This window comes from Petaurus breviceps, unplaced genomic scaffold (genome assembly GCF_028583685.1).
Source record: "Petaurus breviceps papuanus isolate PSGF00001 unplaced genomic scaffold, PetGlider_PUasm1.0 37, whole genome shotgun sequence".
Lineage (NCBI taxonomy): Eukaryota > Metazoa > Chordata > Mammalia > Diprotodontia > Petauridae > Petaurus > Petaurus breviceps.
In genome coordinates, this window is record NW_027186296.1 from 80,046,215 (window position 1) to 80,061,860 (window position 15,646).

Below are 15,646 nucleotides of genomic sequence, written 5' to 3' on the forward strand. Positions count from 1 at the left end.
GCAGAGAGAAGTTAAATAATTTGCCCATGGTTATTCTGCTAGTAAAAATGAGAACTTGGAATGAAATACAGGTTTTCCGATTCTTGAACCCAACACTTTCCATTATATGGCGTTGCCTTCATTCATTTCAGTTCAGTTTAATTAAATTCAGTTCCATAAGCATTTATTAAACATTGACTTAAGTGCAGTGCACTGTGTTAGGTGTCAGGATTACAGAGACAACATGAAAAACAGCCCCTGCCCTCAAGGAGCTTTCATTTTATCAGGGGAGCATACACTATTTACACATTTAAGTAAATAACAAGGTTATTTGAGGAGGGAGAGAGGCTCACAATTACCAGGATTAGGAAAGGCTTCTTCCCATAGGAGATGATATCTAAGATGACACAACCATTCCAGGCCTCAGATTCCTTATCTGTCAAATGAGGGGGTTTTACTAAATAGCCTCTGAGGACCTTTCCAGCTCTAGATCTGTGATCTACATGTGAACCTTGAATGAAGCTAAAGATCACAAAACATGGAAGGAGGGAATGTGCTCCAGGCATGAGTGGAATGCCAAGTTCAAGACCAATGTGGTTTCATGGCTTGTCAAGAAAGTAGAGCTCATAAAAGGGAGCAATGTTAACTAAGCCTGGAAACATAGGCTGGAGTCAGATTGTAAAGGACTTTATAAACACCAAACCGAAGACTTTGTACTGGAGATATCAGAAAAATATCACAGATTCTCCAGCAGGGCAATGGAGAGCGATCCAGTCTTTGCCTTAGGAAGATTTCTTTGGCAGCTGCGTGGGAGGAAGAGATTGGAAACAGGAAAACCAATTAGGAGACAAGAAATGATGAAATCCAATTCAATCAATCAACAGTTATTCGGTGGCTACCGTGTACCAGGCTGGGGATACAGGAAGCGGCCAAAGATGGTCCCTGCCCTTCAGGAGTACCTGAACTAGATCTGTTCTGGAGTTCCTGAACTAGATCCATGTGAAGGGAGAGAAGGGAACAAGGCAGGAGAAGATGTGAAGGCAGAACTGACGAGATTTGGCGCCTGATTGGAAAAAGGGTGAAGGAGAGGAAAGATGGGGTCGCTGATGATGGTGTCAGCGTCCCTAAGTGACTGGAAGAAGAATGATTCTCTCAACAGAAATAGGGATGAGTTTGGGATCTTGGAGAAGGATGAAGACAGGGCAGCAGTAGCTCTCTAATTCATTCCTGCTGTCTAGGGCCCGCGTCCTCTCTACAGTGAAACACCCTAGCCTAGGAGGAGACATGGTTTCTATAGTCCTGTTTATGTCACTAACAAGCAGTGTGACCCTTGGGCGAGTCACGTCAACCTTGGGCTATCACCTTTAAAAGTAGGACGCCGGAGCAGGCCCAGCTGCAGTTCCCGTGTACAGCCCTCCTTGGTATCACGCTGCCGCTGCCAGGCACAGGGATCCCCACAGCCCGGTGTGGGGTCCGGCCTACGGCCTTGGGTCACCAGCTTCCTCTCTGGCCATGGCGGCGAAGGTGGACCTCAAGACCTCCATCGATTGGAAGGAGGCGAAAGCTTTTCTGAAAGGTTTGAGCGACAAGCAGAGGGAGGAGCATTATTTCTGCCGAGACTTCATCAGCCTGAAGAAAATACCGACCTGGGAGGATACAGAGGCGAAGGAGGCTGCCGGTAAGGAGGCGCAATCCCGGTACGAGGTGGACAAGGCCCTGAATGAGAAGATCTCACTCTTCCGAGGGGACATCACCAAGCTGCAGGTGGACGCCATTGTGAACGCGGCCAACAGTTCCCTGATGGGAGGAGGCGGCGTGGACGGCTGTACCCACCGCGCTGCCGGCCACCTGCTCAAGGAGGAGTGCCGAACGCTGCGCCGCTGTGAGACGGGCAAAGCGAAGATCACCGGGGGCTACCGCCTGCCGGCCAAGTACGTCATCCACACGGTGGGGCCCATCGCGCAGGGAGACCCCAGCCCCAGCCAGGTCCAGGAGCTTCGCAGCTGCTACCTTAACAGCCTGCAGTTGGTGCTCGACCACGGCATCAGATCGGTGGCCTTCCCTTGCATCTCCACTGGAGTTTTCGGTTACCCCAGCGAGGCGGCGGCTGAGGTCGTCCTGGAGACCCTTCGAGGATGGCTGGGGGAACACAAGGACAAGGTGGATCGGTTGGTGATCTGTGTGTTCCTGGAAAAGGATGAGAAGATATACCGCAAGCTGCTGCCTCATTTCTTCCCCTTGGCCTGATGCTGTTGCTCGAACTCCTCAAGATGATGATCCTTCAGGGGGTTTAAACATAGCTGCGGGAAGACAGTGCTGTTCATCCTATTCAAGTTGCCCTTACTCACCTTCTGAGACCACCTGTTGATTTTTTTCCATCGGACCCTCCTCCTGGAACTGGGATCTCACAATACTATTCAATAAAGGGTTCTGCTCATTAAAAAAAAATAAAAATAAGTAAACAGAATGAAGGCGACTGTCATATTTCTTTAAAACTGGAAGGCCCCTTCAGGTCATCTAGTCCAACAGCTTCATTCTTTTTTTTTGCTTATTTTTTTTGGAGGGCAATTGGTGTTAAGTAGTTTTTGTGTTGTGTCTGAGGCCAGATTTGAACTTAGGTCCTTCTGATTCCAGGGCCGGTGCTCCATTCACTGTGCCACCTAGCCAGCCCAACAGCTTCATTTTGCCGATGAGGAAATGGAGGTCTAGAAAGAGTAAGTGACATCGCCAAGGTCACACAGGTAGTAAGTTGTTGAGTTAAGATTTGAGCAGGGTTCTAAAAAAACTTGCCAAACAAACTCAACTCCTCTGACTACAAATCCAATTCTATTTCTCTCTGCTGTGTGAAATATAGAAAATAAACAGTTATGTAGGTGTTTTGTGGAGAGAGAAAAAGGTTTAGAATAGCAGTTGTTAGGAGTGCAATAGAAAATCAATTAGGAAAGAAGAAAAGGATTGCCTTGAAGCAATGAGGGCATAGATGAGGTTGGATAACATGATTTTGTAGTGAACCTCTAGTGGCCTTCAACAGCACCTGAGTGGGAGTGAAGAAGACCAACGGTGGTGGTAACTTAGAGTTGTGTTTAGCAAGGCATGTATGATAGTCCTAGGACGAGGGAGGGGGCAAGGAATTGAAGCACAGAGGATAAGCAGGATAAACCACAATGTCAAGCTTACAATGGGAAGAAAGACTAGATTAGGACAAGGAGGGATAAAATCATAGCCATATGATTTTAGTGATGTGATAACAGGTTTAGGAAGAGGGAGACATGAAAGGATAGTTTATAATCAGAGAGACATTTATAGTCATAGAGAGGCATTTCAGACTTCTGGGTCATGGAGGAAGAACCCTTATGAGTGATGGTGAGATTATGCCTGATGATTAATTATTCCTATATGTGTATGTACACATATACATGTATATATGTTATATATACATACACACACAAACATACATACATATATAAAATGAGCAGCAGAGAGCTGTCCTGGAAGTCATGAAGACCTGAGTCAAAATCCTGCCTTTGATACATACTGGTTGTGTTGACCCTGGGTAAGTCACTTAAAACTCTTGGCTATAGGTAACTCTCCAAGACAATAAGCTGCAGAAAATGCACCAACCTCCACTGGTAAAAGGTTCCCTCCCACATACACCTTAGGAGTTCTCTGTACTAAATTCAGAGGTCCAGTCACAATCCTTCTCCCTCTCCCAAACTATATACATACACATAGATGTGCATATGCTAAGAAACTGTTGATTTTTAGTCAAAGTGAGAATTCTTGTTGAAGGAACTCCCTCAATTAGCAAGCAGAGGTAAAAGCCAAGTTGAAACTAGTTAGTATGAATTTATGATGCTTAGCCTGGCTTCTGTGGGCTCTGTGGGTTCACCTATAGTACTTGTTGGCTCTTCTAGAAGAAGGACTGGAGAAAGCAGAGGGTAAGTATGATTAAGGGTGGGGATATATATATATATATATAATGAACTCACTGAAGAGTCAGAAAGAGGGAGTTTAAAGTAGTAGAACAGAGCAGGATTGAAATATTGACCCTGGGGACAAGGGAGAGAAAAGAGCTCTTTTTGTCGGTGATCTTAAGGTATATATCAGTAGAATCTTTGAGTTAAAAAGTATGTGTTAGCCCCAAAATTGCAAATTGTTTTCCAGGATGGTTGTATCAACTCACAGCTCTTCTAACAATGCAGCAGTGTTCCTTGTCTTTTTCTAGGGCCCTCCAACATTGATTATTCCCACCTTTTATCATCTTTGCCAATTTTGTTTTCAATGTGAGGTTGAAATATTATGGTTATTTGGATGTGCATTTCTCTTATTATTAGTTACTTGGAGCATTATTTTTTTTTGGGGGGGTGAGTATGGTTGTAAGAGATTGCAATTTTTCTTTTGAGAACAATTTATTCTTGTTCTTTGATCACATTTCTATTATATTTCTGTTCTCTCTATTCCTCTTGATTGGTAAAACTTCTAGTGCTTTCCCATTGTATATGATTGTTGCATTTGGTTTTAAATAACTATTTTTAATCATATTACAAATATTCCTCTATTCCTATGTTTTATTATAGGGTTTTTTTCAAGCATAAATGAGTATTGTTCTTTGTCAAAGGCTTCTTCTACATCTAGAGATAATATATGGTTTTGGATATTTTTGTTTTTAATATTTTAAAATTCTGTTGCTTTCCAAATGTTGAACAACCATCCTAACATCCCTGGTATAAATTCAACTTGGTCATAATGAATGATTTTTGGGACAACTTGCTATGGTTTTTTTTTGTGTCAAGATTTTGTTTAAAATTTAAAAATCGATATTCATTAGTGATATTGGCTTATAGATCCCTGTTCTTTACTTCCTTGGTTTTATTTGAAAACCTCGATTTACATATTAGGACTCTATCTCTCTAGAATAAAAAGAGTTTGAGAGAAACCTTTCTAAATTTTTGAAAATAATTTGTATAGTATTAGTATCAGTTGTTCCTTGGAAGTTTGGTAGAATTTTTTCATAAATCTATCTGGGTCAGGATTTTTTTCCCCTTTAGTAGTTCCTTCACACACATACACATTTATGTATATCTATCTATCTATCTGATATTGGATTAATTATATTCTCTCTTTACTGTTCTTTTAGTTTGAATATTTTATAATTTTGAAAGGTGACATCCTCTCTTCTGTGTTCTTAGTTTTCTTGGCATATAACTGTACATTGTAGAGTCTTAAAATTCATTTTGTTTCTTGTGTTTTTGTTGTAATTTTGACCTTCATTTTATTATTTGGTTGATTTCAAATTTTCCTGCTCTCTTTTTATTAATTAGGTTGGGTAAAGGGTTATCAATTTCATTAGTATTTCTAAAGAACCAGCTTTTAATTTTGTTCATCATTTCTATAGTTTTTATAAGTTTCTCTTTTAATTTCTGAAAGTTCTTGTTTTCTGTTTATTCTGGGTTTATTGGATTTCTATTTTTAAAAAACTGCATATCCATTGCATTAAACCTCTTTTTGTTTAGGAAAAGATACTAATATTTATTTTTATGGACAAAATGTTTCCTCTGAAGGAAGACTGCTTTAGTTTTATCTTAGAAATTTGTTATATTTTTTCATTATCAGTTTTAACATAATTAATTGTTTCTATGATTTGTTGTGTGACTCAATCATTGTTTTAGGATATAATTTAGGAGATAATAGTTCAATCTCCATTAAGATTTGGTTCTTTTCTTCATCCTCCCTGTATTAATTGACATTTTTATTTTGTTATGGTCTGTAAAGGATATATTTAATATTTTTTCCTTTTCCCCATTTATTGTCAAAATTTCTTTGCTTTAATACATAGTTTTATAAAATTGCCATATGGTGTTGAGACTATGCACATTCTTTAGTGGTCCCATTCTAAAGGTGTCATAAATCTTTTAACTCTAAGTTCTTCAATAATATCTTTAATTCTATATTTTTACTTTTGTTTATCTTTCTGTTAGATTTCAACTCTCAGAGAAAAATATCAAGGTCTCCTATTATTATTGTATTAATGTCTATGTCTTTTTTCAATTAAGTTAATTTTTCATTTTCAGTTTGAGCATATAAATTTAATATTGATACTGGTTTATTATCTATGCTTCCTTTCAGGATAGTGTAATTTCCTTGTTTATTTCTTCTTATATTATGAAATTTTAGTTTTACTTTATCTGATGGCATGATTGCAACTCCTGCTTTCCTGGACTTATCTGATTCATAGTAAATTTTCTCTGAAACCTCATACTCATTGATTCTATGTAGATCTTTGATTTTTAAATATATTTATTGTGAGTAATGTTATAGGGTTTTATTTTCTCATTCAATCTGTACTCTTTTTTTTTTTTGCTTTACTGGATTGTTTTGTCCATTCACATTTAAAGTCATGAGAGTTAGATGTATTTTTCCCTCCTTTTGTTAATCTAGTGTTTATTATTTTTATAAATTAGCTTTTTTGTTCCTCTTCCCTTTTAAGGCAATACTTTGTCCCTATTATTAATTTTGATTAATCTATTTTAATGGAATAATATTTCCATATACTTTTTTCTCCCTTTTACCTCTTCTCTCCTTTTCTAACCCTTTTCCTAGTTGGAAGGTTTTATTTAATTTATTTTGTTTATTTAGGTATCCATTCCTTTTCTACTTTTTTTCCTTTGTTTTTTCTTTTACATAAGTGGTTGGTACAAAATCCTTTTCCCTTTCACTTTTTTTTTTAGCCACTCATATATTGAAACAAATCTCTAAGTGGCTTCTCTGTTTCATTTTTTTAACCCCATAGTTCAGTCTTTCTTTTTATCCCTTAAAAAAAACAACTTTATTTCATTACTTTAATGTGTCATTTTTTCTTTGATAATTGTATTTATTTACAATCCTTGTAATTCAGTTGCATGAAGGGTGCTTATAAGTTGAATAGTATAACCATGGGTTTTTGTTGTTGCAAGAATACCTCAAATACAACTCCATCTCTTTTCTTTGTTGATTAAGCTCATATTTTCAGGGCATATCATTTTGAGTTGCATCTTGAGCTCATTGCTTTTTGGAATATGTTATTCCATTCCATTCTGCAGTTTGTAGTGGGCACAGAATAGTTTTGTGCTATTCAAATTTCCTTGAATATCTTTCTCTGGCCCACTGCAGGATTTATTGTCTGTCTTTGGAATTGTTACATTTAATCTTTCTCTTCTTGGATATTAAAGTGTAAGACTCTTGCTGGAAGTGAAAAAAAATCTATGAATTCTTTTGATTGGCCCTTTGTTTTCTACCTTCAGGGATTCTAGGGAGTTTTCTTGTATCACTACCTACATTGTGGTTAAACTTTTTAGTTTGTCATGTTCTCCTGGGAGACCGATGATCCTTAAGGTGTCTCTGTGCATCCTGTCTTTAAGATTAATAACTTTTGCTTATATAGAGATCATGGGTTCTTTTAACATTATTGCCATTTGCTTTTCTTCTTCTAGATTGTCCTGTTAATTTGAATTACAAATCTGTTGTTTTCTCTTTTTCTTCTTTGGTGAGAGTCTCCGTTAAGGATTCAGGTTTTTCCTACTCTTCTAATTCTTTTTGCTATGCTGATATTTGTTCTCTTCTAACTTGTTCCTTTATGTCTTTCATTTTTCTTTTGAACCTTTCTGGAACATTTCGTTGTTGTTCCATACTGGAATCTGTTCTGGGGATCCTACTGGCTTCTATATTTTATCAAGTGTTTGTTCAATTTTCTTTGTTCTCTTTTATACACGTATTCTTTTTTTTTTTTTTTTGAGGGGGTAAGGTAAGGCAGTTGGGGTTAAGTGACTTGCCTGAGGTCACACAGCTAGTTAAAGTATCAAGTTTGAACTCAGGTTCTTCTGACTTCAGGGTTGGTGCTCTATTCACTGCGCCACCTGGCTGCCCCGACGCGTGCCTGTTTATGAATTAAAGAAGAACGCTCTTGGGGGAGTGGGGTAGTGGAAGAGGACTGGCTAAATAATTATAACTGCTTTACTCTTCCATTATAGCCAATTCATTCCAGTCAATAATGTTGGGGATGAAGAAAATGTTATTCAGAGTTAAAAAAAAATACTCATAAAACTTAGGTCACTTGGAGTTATTGTGATTAGAATATATAATTGCATCTGTACATTTCTAGCATTGAGAATTTCATTCTGCTTCTCCTAGAACTGTGATACAACCTTATTAATTCAAACTTCACTGAAGCTTGAATTAATGAGTTTTGTGAAACTGAACTTTTACTGGGTACAATGGATGTCTTTAGAAGCATGTTGCATGAGGCTGTTATGACATGTAATCCACAGTGATATGGAGCTTAATACATACTTGTTGACTGACTAATTGCTACTGGATTGAGTGTTTAGTAATGAGGTAATAATCCTGAATCCTCTGTCTTGCTCAGACTACATCTATAGTATTCTCTTCAGCTCAGGGTATCCCATTTTAAGAAGGACATTGATAAATTGGAAAATCTCTAGAGTAGGCAAAAAGACTTGAGTTTATACCATATGAAAATCACCTGATTGAATTGGGGATGTTGAACCCAGAGAAGTGTATGGGAAGATGGTAGCAGTTTCCCAAATATTTTTGGGGCTGTTATATGGAGGACGTCTTCAGCTTCTTTTGTTTAGTCCTAGAAAGTATAATCAGGAGTCAAGGATGGAAATTTCAAGGGGTGTTTGGATTGTATGGTAGGATAATATTTCTAACAGAGCTTCCAGAAAAGAGTGAGCTGGTTCCAGAGGTAGAGGGTTTGCCCTCACTGGAAGTCTTATTTAAGTGAAGGCTGACAACTACCTTTTAGCTAGATTTTCATATATTGATTAGATGAGCTAGCCTCTGAGGTCCTTTCTAATTCTGATCTTCAGTAACTCAATGACCCTTTAGGTCAGGGAGTTCTTAACCTTTTCTATGATGTAGAGCTCTTTGGAAGTTTGGTGAAGTCTATGGACCTTTTCTCAGAATACTGTTTTTAAGTGCACAAAATAAAATATGTAGAAAACCAATTATGTTTGAATTTAGTTGTCAAAATATTTTTTCAAAGTATTCACAGAGTCCAGGTTAAGAACCTTTTCTTTGGGCTCTTTTTAATTCAACACTGACTCAGTGTTTGGCACATAGTAGTACTTAATAAATGTGTTCTTATTGATTATTAAGTTTGGATCTTAGAAATAGGAGTATTTTCATATTCATATTTTTTAAACTATTTTTTTGAAATGTATCCTATGTGAGAATTGTGTTAGGGGAAATCTGGATATGGGATTTTAATGGGAGACAGTGATAAGAAGAGACATAGACAAGGGAAAGCTACTTAGGGAAACCAAAACTTAGTTTCTGAATCCTTTTCTAGGTGCTACCGTGTTTCCCCCAATAATAAGACCTATCCCGAAAATAAGCCCTCCCCTTACTGTGTAAGATTCCTCTAAAATAAGCCCTCCCCCCAAAATAAGCCCTATTGAGATTGCTACTGTAGTGAAGGTGATCCCCTGTGCTACACGCTACATTACGGTACCCTCTGTATGCACCATCCCCCCCCGTGAAACGCACGCCGCGCTCCGAGCTGCATCCAATCAGAGCTGCAGCAGTGAGCGCGTCATCCTGTTCTTTATTGAATTCATTATTGAATAAAGGTATATTTTTTTGTTCACATTTACCTGTTTATTAAAATTGCTGTCAATGTTCATTAAAATAAGCCCTCCCCTGAAAATAAGCCCTCTGGTGTTTTTCTGTCCAAAAAAATTAATAAGACAGTGTCTTATTATCGGGGAAACACAGTAGGATCCCACTTGGTAAAGGGAGCTGGAAATCAAAACATTAACTGAGAAGAACCAAGTCATATAGGAAAGATCATCCCAGGGACGAGTCATATAGGAAAGATCATCCCAGGGAAGTAGTGTAGAGGACTTTGTTCACGAGAAAGAAAAAAACTAGCTCTGGGAGATTTGTGTGGGTACTGTTGCTTGGAATGTTAGGCTAGGTCTAGGAATAATACAACCTAAATTTGAAAGTAAGCCTCAGAGAAATTCCACAGTCAGGAGAGCTGAGCTTGGGGTAGGAAGGGAAACAAGGACAGAGCTAGGATGAGGTTCTCTTCCAGTTACTAAGATAAAACAAATTTAAACAGTCATGTTAATGAAATTCAGTCTATGGGAGGGGAGGAATGTCAATAATCTACATAGAGTTTTTGTCAGCTTTTGAGAAACATACACTCCTGCAAAAATGTATCAGAAAAGTTTGTGTTGTTTGTATGAGAAAATCCTGGAGGTGGTTTTCCATATTGTTATAAACATAGTGCAGGTTAGTATATGTTAATTTCTGATGTGCCTCATAAAACACTTAATCATTTATATCGCAAGCTAAGAATCATCATGCAACAAACTAGTATCTCGCTTAGAAGAAACTTAAGCGCCTATTCTCTCTTCCAGAATTCAAGCTTCTCAAATACTCTCTCTAGGGGGCTTTGTTGCTTCATGACATCATAAACAAGGTGGTTCCAGAGTTCAGCTTAGCTGACATTTTAGTTATAATGCCAATAAACAAGAAAGCCCCAAGGTATTAGCCATGGCTTTTTCTTCTTTTTTTAATGCAAGCTAGAACTGCAGTAGGTTTACAGAGCTTCTAATTTATTTTCCTACTAATCAAAATAAGCATTTTCAGACAGATTAGGTAGTATTTCTGGGCTTGTCTTTCTATAGCGAGGGAAGCAATTTTGCACAAAATTTTAAATTGACTTTGTTCTTTTGTTAGACAGTGGGAGGGAGTGATTGGAACCAAGCAAGAAAGAGTAAAAAAATATTGCATTAAGGTTTTTCTAGCAAAAAGCAATGTATTTATGTATGCAGAAGCATCTGATTAGTTAGTTGACACATTCATTTTAGCTAGAGGATGATTTTTGGAAAGATGCTGTTATATCTTAACACTCACCTAAATATATCAATATATACATGTAAATACATGTGGAGTTTCCAGGCACAATTAATTTGCATTCATTTACAAAGCAAATAAAGCAAGAAAAAAAAAGCCAACAACAACCAAAACCATAAAAGGTTCTACAGGCATTTATAACTAAGAGATGAAGCTAGTATAATAAACAATTTTCTGACCTGTTTTTCAAGAGTATATAAATAAGCTAAGTTGTCACTGACTGGTAGCATACAGCAGGGAATTTAAAGGAGAACCCAGTTTGGCTGAGGGAGAGAGGTCATTTTTGAACTGTTGATCAAACTAGTTGTCCTTGTTATAGGATGATTTTTCACTTTTCCTGGTATTTAATCAAGGTCAGAAGTTTATGGATAAAATATACTGACATATCTTGCTTTCTTTACTTCCTCCCTTTCTGCTTATCAGAGGTCACATATAGGACTGTTTTAAAGGATGGACAAAAGTAGGCCTGTTTTTTTTTTGTTTCTTTTGCTTCAGTATAGTATATTTTCTTTCTTTCTTTTTTTTTTTTGCCTTTTGGAGGGCAATTGGGGTTAATTAACTTTCCCAAGGTTACACAGCTAGTTGTGTGTGTGTGTGTGTGTGTGTGTGTGTGTGTGTGTGTGTGTACGTTAAGTGTTTGAGGCTGGATCCGAACTCAGGTCCTCCTGACTCCAGGGCTGGCCCTTTACTCACTGTGCCACCTAGCCGCCCCGGTATAGTATATTTTCAACTTTGTTTTTTTTCATAGATCATAGGACTTAGAACTGAGTTCATGTTCTGAGGCAAGAGTCAGTAAACTAAGGTCCAAGGGCCAAATCTATCTTGGCAACTGTTTTTGTACAGCATGTGAACTAAGAATTTTTTTTGGTTCACATTTTAAAATACAATAAAACTATTTAAAAACGTAAAAAAAACCCTATTCTTAGGCTCACTGCAGAAAAAGATGTGTCAGGCCTGATTGATCCCTGTTCTAAGGAATTGCGTGAACCCTACTAGTCCTATGAAAATTAAATGAAAAGTTTGTGCTGTGTTTCCATACCTTTGGAATCTCTCTGTTATGTTCACATAAAGTCTAAGGATGTAGTGAGTATTTACAAATCACTGTTATATTTAGGTCTCCATAGCTCCCCCTTTGCTTTTCTTTTTCTTTTTTTTTTTTGGACTTTATGCAATTTTGTGCAATATTGGATCACCTGAGAAAATTCTTTTTTTTTCCAAGCTAGATTATATAGAGAAGAGAGTGAGAGGACTAGAAGCCATGCAACAGGAGGACTGAATGAAGGAACACTGAAGGTGTTTATTGTAATAAAGAGAAGACATGGGGGCTTGTGACAGTTTTTTGTAAACATTTAAAAGGGCTATCATGATCTACGTAGTCATAAAAGACACAACTAAGAGCAATAATGGTGGACACTCTGGGGAGGCAGATTTTGTCTTGGATGTCAGGTGTAAAGAACTCCTTAACAATCAGAGCTGTCCCCAAGTAGAATGGGCCACATTGAGAGAGAAGTCATAGGTTCTGCTCATTGGCATGATGCTAGTGTGTACTTGTTGGATGTGTTTTAGGACATATAATTTTTCAGGTATGGTTTGAATGAGATGTCCTTTGACATTGTCAGTTCCCATTTAGAGGGTCTCTTTCAGCTCTGAGATTCTATGATTTAGTTTTGAGATATAAATTCAGTAAGTACTAGATTTTGCTGTTCATTTCACATTTTTGCTTACCACCTACTTGTTTAATAGTTCATGATTGAGTTGTTTCAGTTGTGTGCAATATCTTTTTCTTATTCTTATTTTTTTCTTGCTTTATACTAATTCTGATCTTAACTCTAATAACTCTGTGGTCTCCTTGTAGCATGGGCAACTGATTCGGAGATAACTCCTCTATCAATAACAAAGCTTTTCTTGTTTGTTCAAGAGACGTCTTAGAGTAATGGATAGAGAATTGGCCTCAGAGCCAGGTTTACCTGTACTAAAGTCCATACTTGTGTTTGTGCATCTCTGTGAGGTTGGCCAAGTTATTTAACCTCTTAGGACTCTAGATAACCCTCTAAGATACAGAGAAGGCACCAACTTGCATTGATAGAAGAAATTTTCTTATTGGGAATTCCCCAGAACAATGAAATCACAAGTTCAGTCCCTATCATTTATCTCTTTTCTGGTGCCAACCATAACCAGTGCCTACCAAGTCTTTTCTTTAAGAAAGTCTTCATGATATGCAGACATGAGATTTTTTGTGCAATCAGCAAGTCTTTATCATCTTTTATTTCTTCTTCTGAGTGATGCTTTCCTATATACTTTTCCTTATTCTTCCTTATTGCTACCTTTGCAATGAAGTCACCAAGTATCAGAATGTGTTAATTTAATTTAGAGGGTATTATCAAGTTCTTCATAGACTTTCTCTACTACTTCATACCTAGCAATCAATTCTGGTGTTTAAACTGAAGTTATTTCCATCTGCAACTTCTGTATGTTGCCCTTATAGATTATGTGTGTGTCTAAATTGGCTTTCAGGGAAGGCACAAATAGATATTTCTAGAATTTCACCCATTCCTTTCCAAGTGAATCTTTGACACCTGCCAGGAGAGGAGCAGGAAATTGGGGCCACAGTGCTGACCACTGCTAAAAGAGGGAATACTGGACTAGAATTATATCCATTTGCCCCCCAAATTTTTGTTAATGTAGGGGAAATAATTTTTAGCTTCAAGGTGCTTTTCCTGGCCACTAACCCATAACAGCAAAGGAGTATCAAGCTATATCCAAAGACTTGACTCCCTTCCCACTAAGTGGTAGTTATATGAAGACCATCCCACATATTGAATAGTGAATACATCCATTTATCCAAGCATATAGCAAACAGAAATCAGAGAAGTTTAGACTATACCAGACAATATCAGACAATACCACAAATGAGCTCTCTCCCTGGGACTGAGATATCTCAGTTCAGCCAAGAGGGTCCCTGATTTCACCCAAGAGAAATTGCCCTAAGTTTCTAGTGTGGAAAGCTGGAAATAGGGGTATGCTAGAGGCTCCTCTACTTGTTGACGTCTTCCCAGAGTCTTCCTCATCCTTTAAAGACCTTTTTCTAGATAGATACTGGAACCATGTCTATCCTCTCTCAAACCTGGAAGCCAGAAAAAAGAATTATTCCTTTTCTAATTTCTTGCCAACTCTACCCCTCACACAGGCAAAAAGTTATGAATAATCATTCTCTTCACTGATAAGAATCTTATGCCAATGCTTAGACTTTAGCCCCAGGGTTACACCTCAGTATGTGATAACTAAAATTTTCATGAAATAATGCTCCTTTTTGCCTTTGGGTGTATGATAAAACCCACTCTGCCAATTCTTTTCTTTGCCTCTCCAAGGAGCCATCCTTCCATTCAGCTGTAATTTCCCTATTCTGATTTCATTTATAAGAAGAATGTCAATTGATATGCTTCAGCTCCTTAAGCAATATGTCCACTTGTTGGTCATTGGACATAGATTTCACAGTTAGAGTAGCAAGCATCAAATTAAAGTTTATATACAGTCTAAAAACTGATTCTTATATACCCCTGCCCCCTTTACTATCACTTTGCCACTATCGCTGCAGAAATGAAAGGGGATGGCATTTTATCAAGGACCATTTTAAATTTGTTTCATGGGTTACTATGGCAAATTTATCACCATGTAAAATGATGAACCTCTTTATACTTAGCTAAGGTGGTCCTCATAAAATGACCTTGGTCTGTTGCCAGGATCATACTGAAATGGAAAATGGAAAATAGAAATATCAACACCAATTATAATATTTTATACAGAAGTTTAATCACTGGAAAGATAATGTCATGACATGGCAACCAAAAGAGTCCAGAAAGCACCTTAGTCATCAAGTATCTTACTTAATTTCTAGAAGGAGAAAGATGGCTGCCCAAGAAAACACAAGAGTAAGATATATACTTCTTTGGAAACTCTTACAAAGAAAGGTAGACAGTTACAACCAGCATCATCTAATAGAGCAGAGAGAAGCGAGCAGTGGAGGATAAAAGTAGTTTAAAGAAAGCTTTTTAAGATATCCAACTAAGTTACCCTAGGGAAATTTAAGGATGAAAATGCAAGAGAGCAAGCAGGAAAAAGTAGATAAGATTTATAAGAATTATTATGACAAACTTTTTTCACATCAAGGGTAGTGGACCCACCACATTTGGTCCTTAACACCAGAGTCCTAGATATGCTTATAGGAGAGGTAGGAATGGTACTAAGGAGTACAAAGATGGGGAAAGACAGATTGGACCAAGTATGGAAAAGTGATCTGTGCAAGAGGCAATGGACAATGGACAAAAAGATGTAGAGCATCAAATTTCCAATTGTACTTACTGTTTATTGAGTATGAAAAAGCATTTGATTCAGAAAAGTAAAATATCACCTTACAGGCTCTTTTCCAACACAGTATCTCCAAATTTCTTTCTTTCTTTCTTTTTTTAAAGCAATGGGGGTTAAGTAACTTGCTCAAGGTTGCACTGCCAGTTATTTCTGAGTGTGGTGCTGAGTATCTGAGCCCGGATTCATTCCCAGGTCTCCTGACTCTGGGGCCAGTGCTCTTACTCACTGCGCCACCCGGCTGCCCCTAAACAACTGGGGTTAAGTAACTTGCTCAAGGTTACATGGCCATGTGTTTCTGGGTAGGTGCTAAGTGTCTGAGCCCGGATTCGATCCCAGGTCTCCTGACTCTGGGTCAGTATCTCCAAATTTCAACAAAATC

The 15,646-nt window shown here is 37.7% G+C and overlaps 2 protein-coding genes across 2 annotated transcripts in view; both read left to right on the plus strand.

Moving 5' to 3' along the window:
• Positions 1-15,646, plus strand: part of CFAP58 (cilia and flagella associated protein 58) — a 119,891-nt gene that overhangs the window by 85,806 nt on the left and 18,439 nt on the right. The gene's annotated exons all lie outside the window — the stretch shown is intronic.
• On the plus strand, positions 1,474-2,226 carry LOC138168634 (ADP-ribose glycohydrolase MACROD1-like). The gene has a single exon (XM_069097555.1). It carries the CDS (start codon positions 1,492-1,494, stop codon positions 2,224-2,226), a length of 735 nt encoding a protein of 244 aa, XP_068953656.1. The 5' UTR covers positions 1,474-1,491.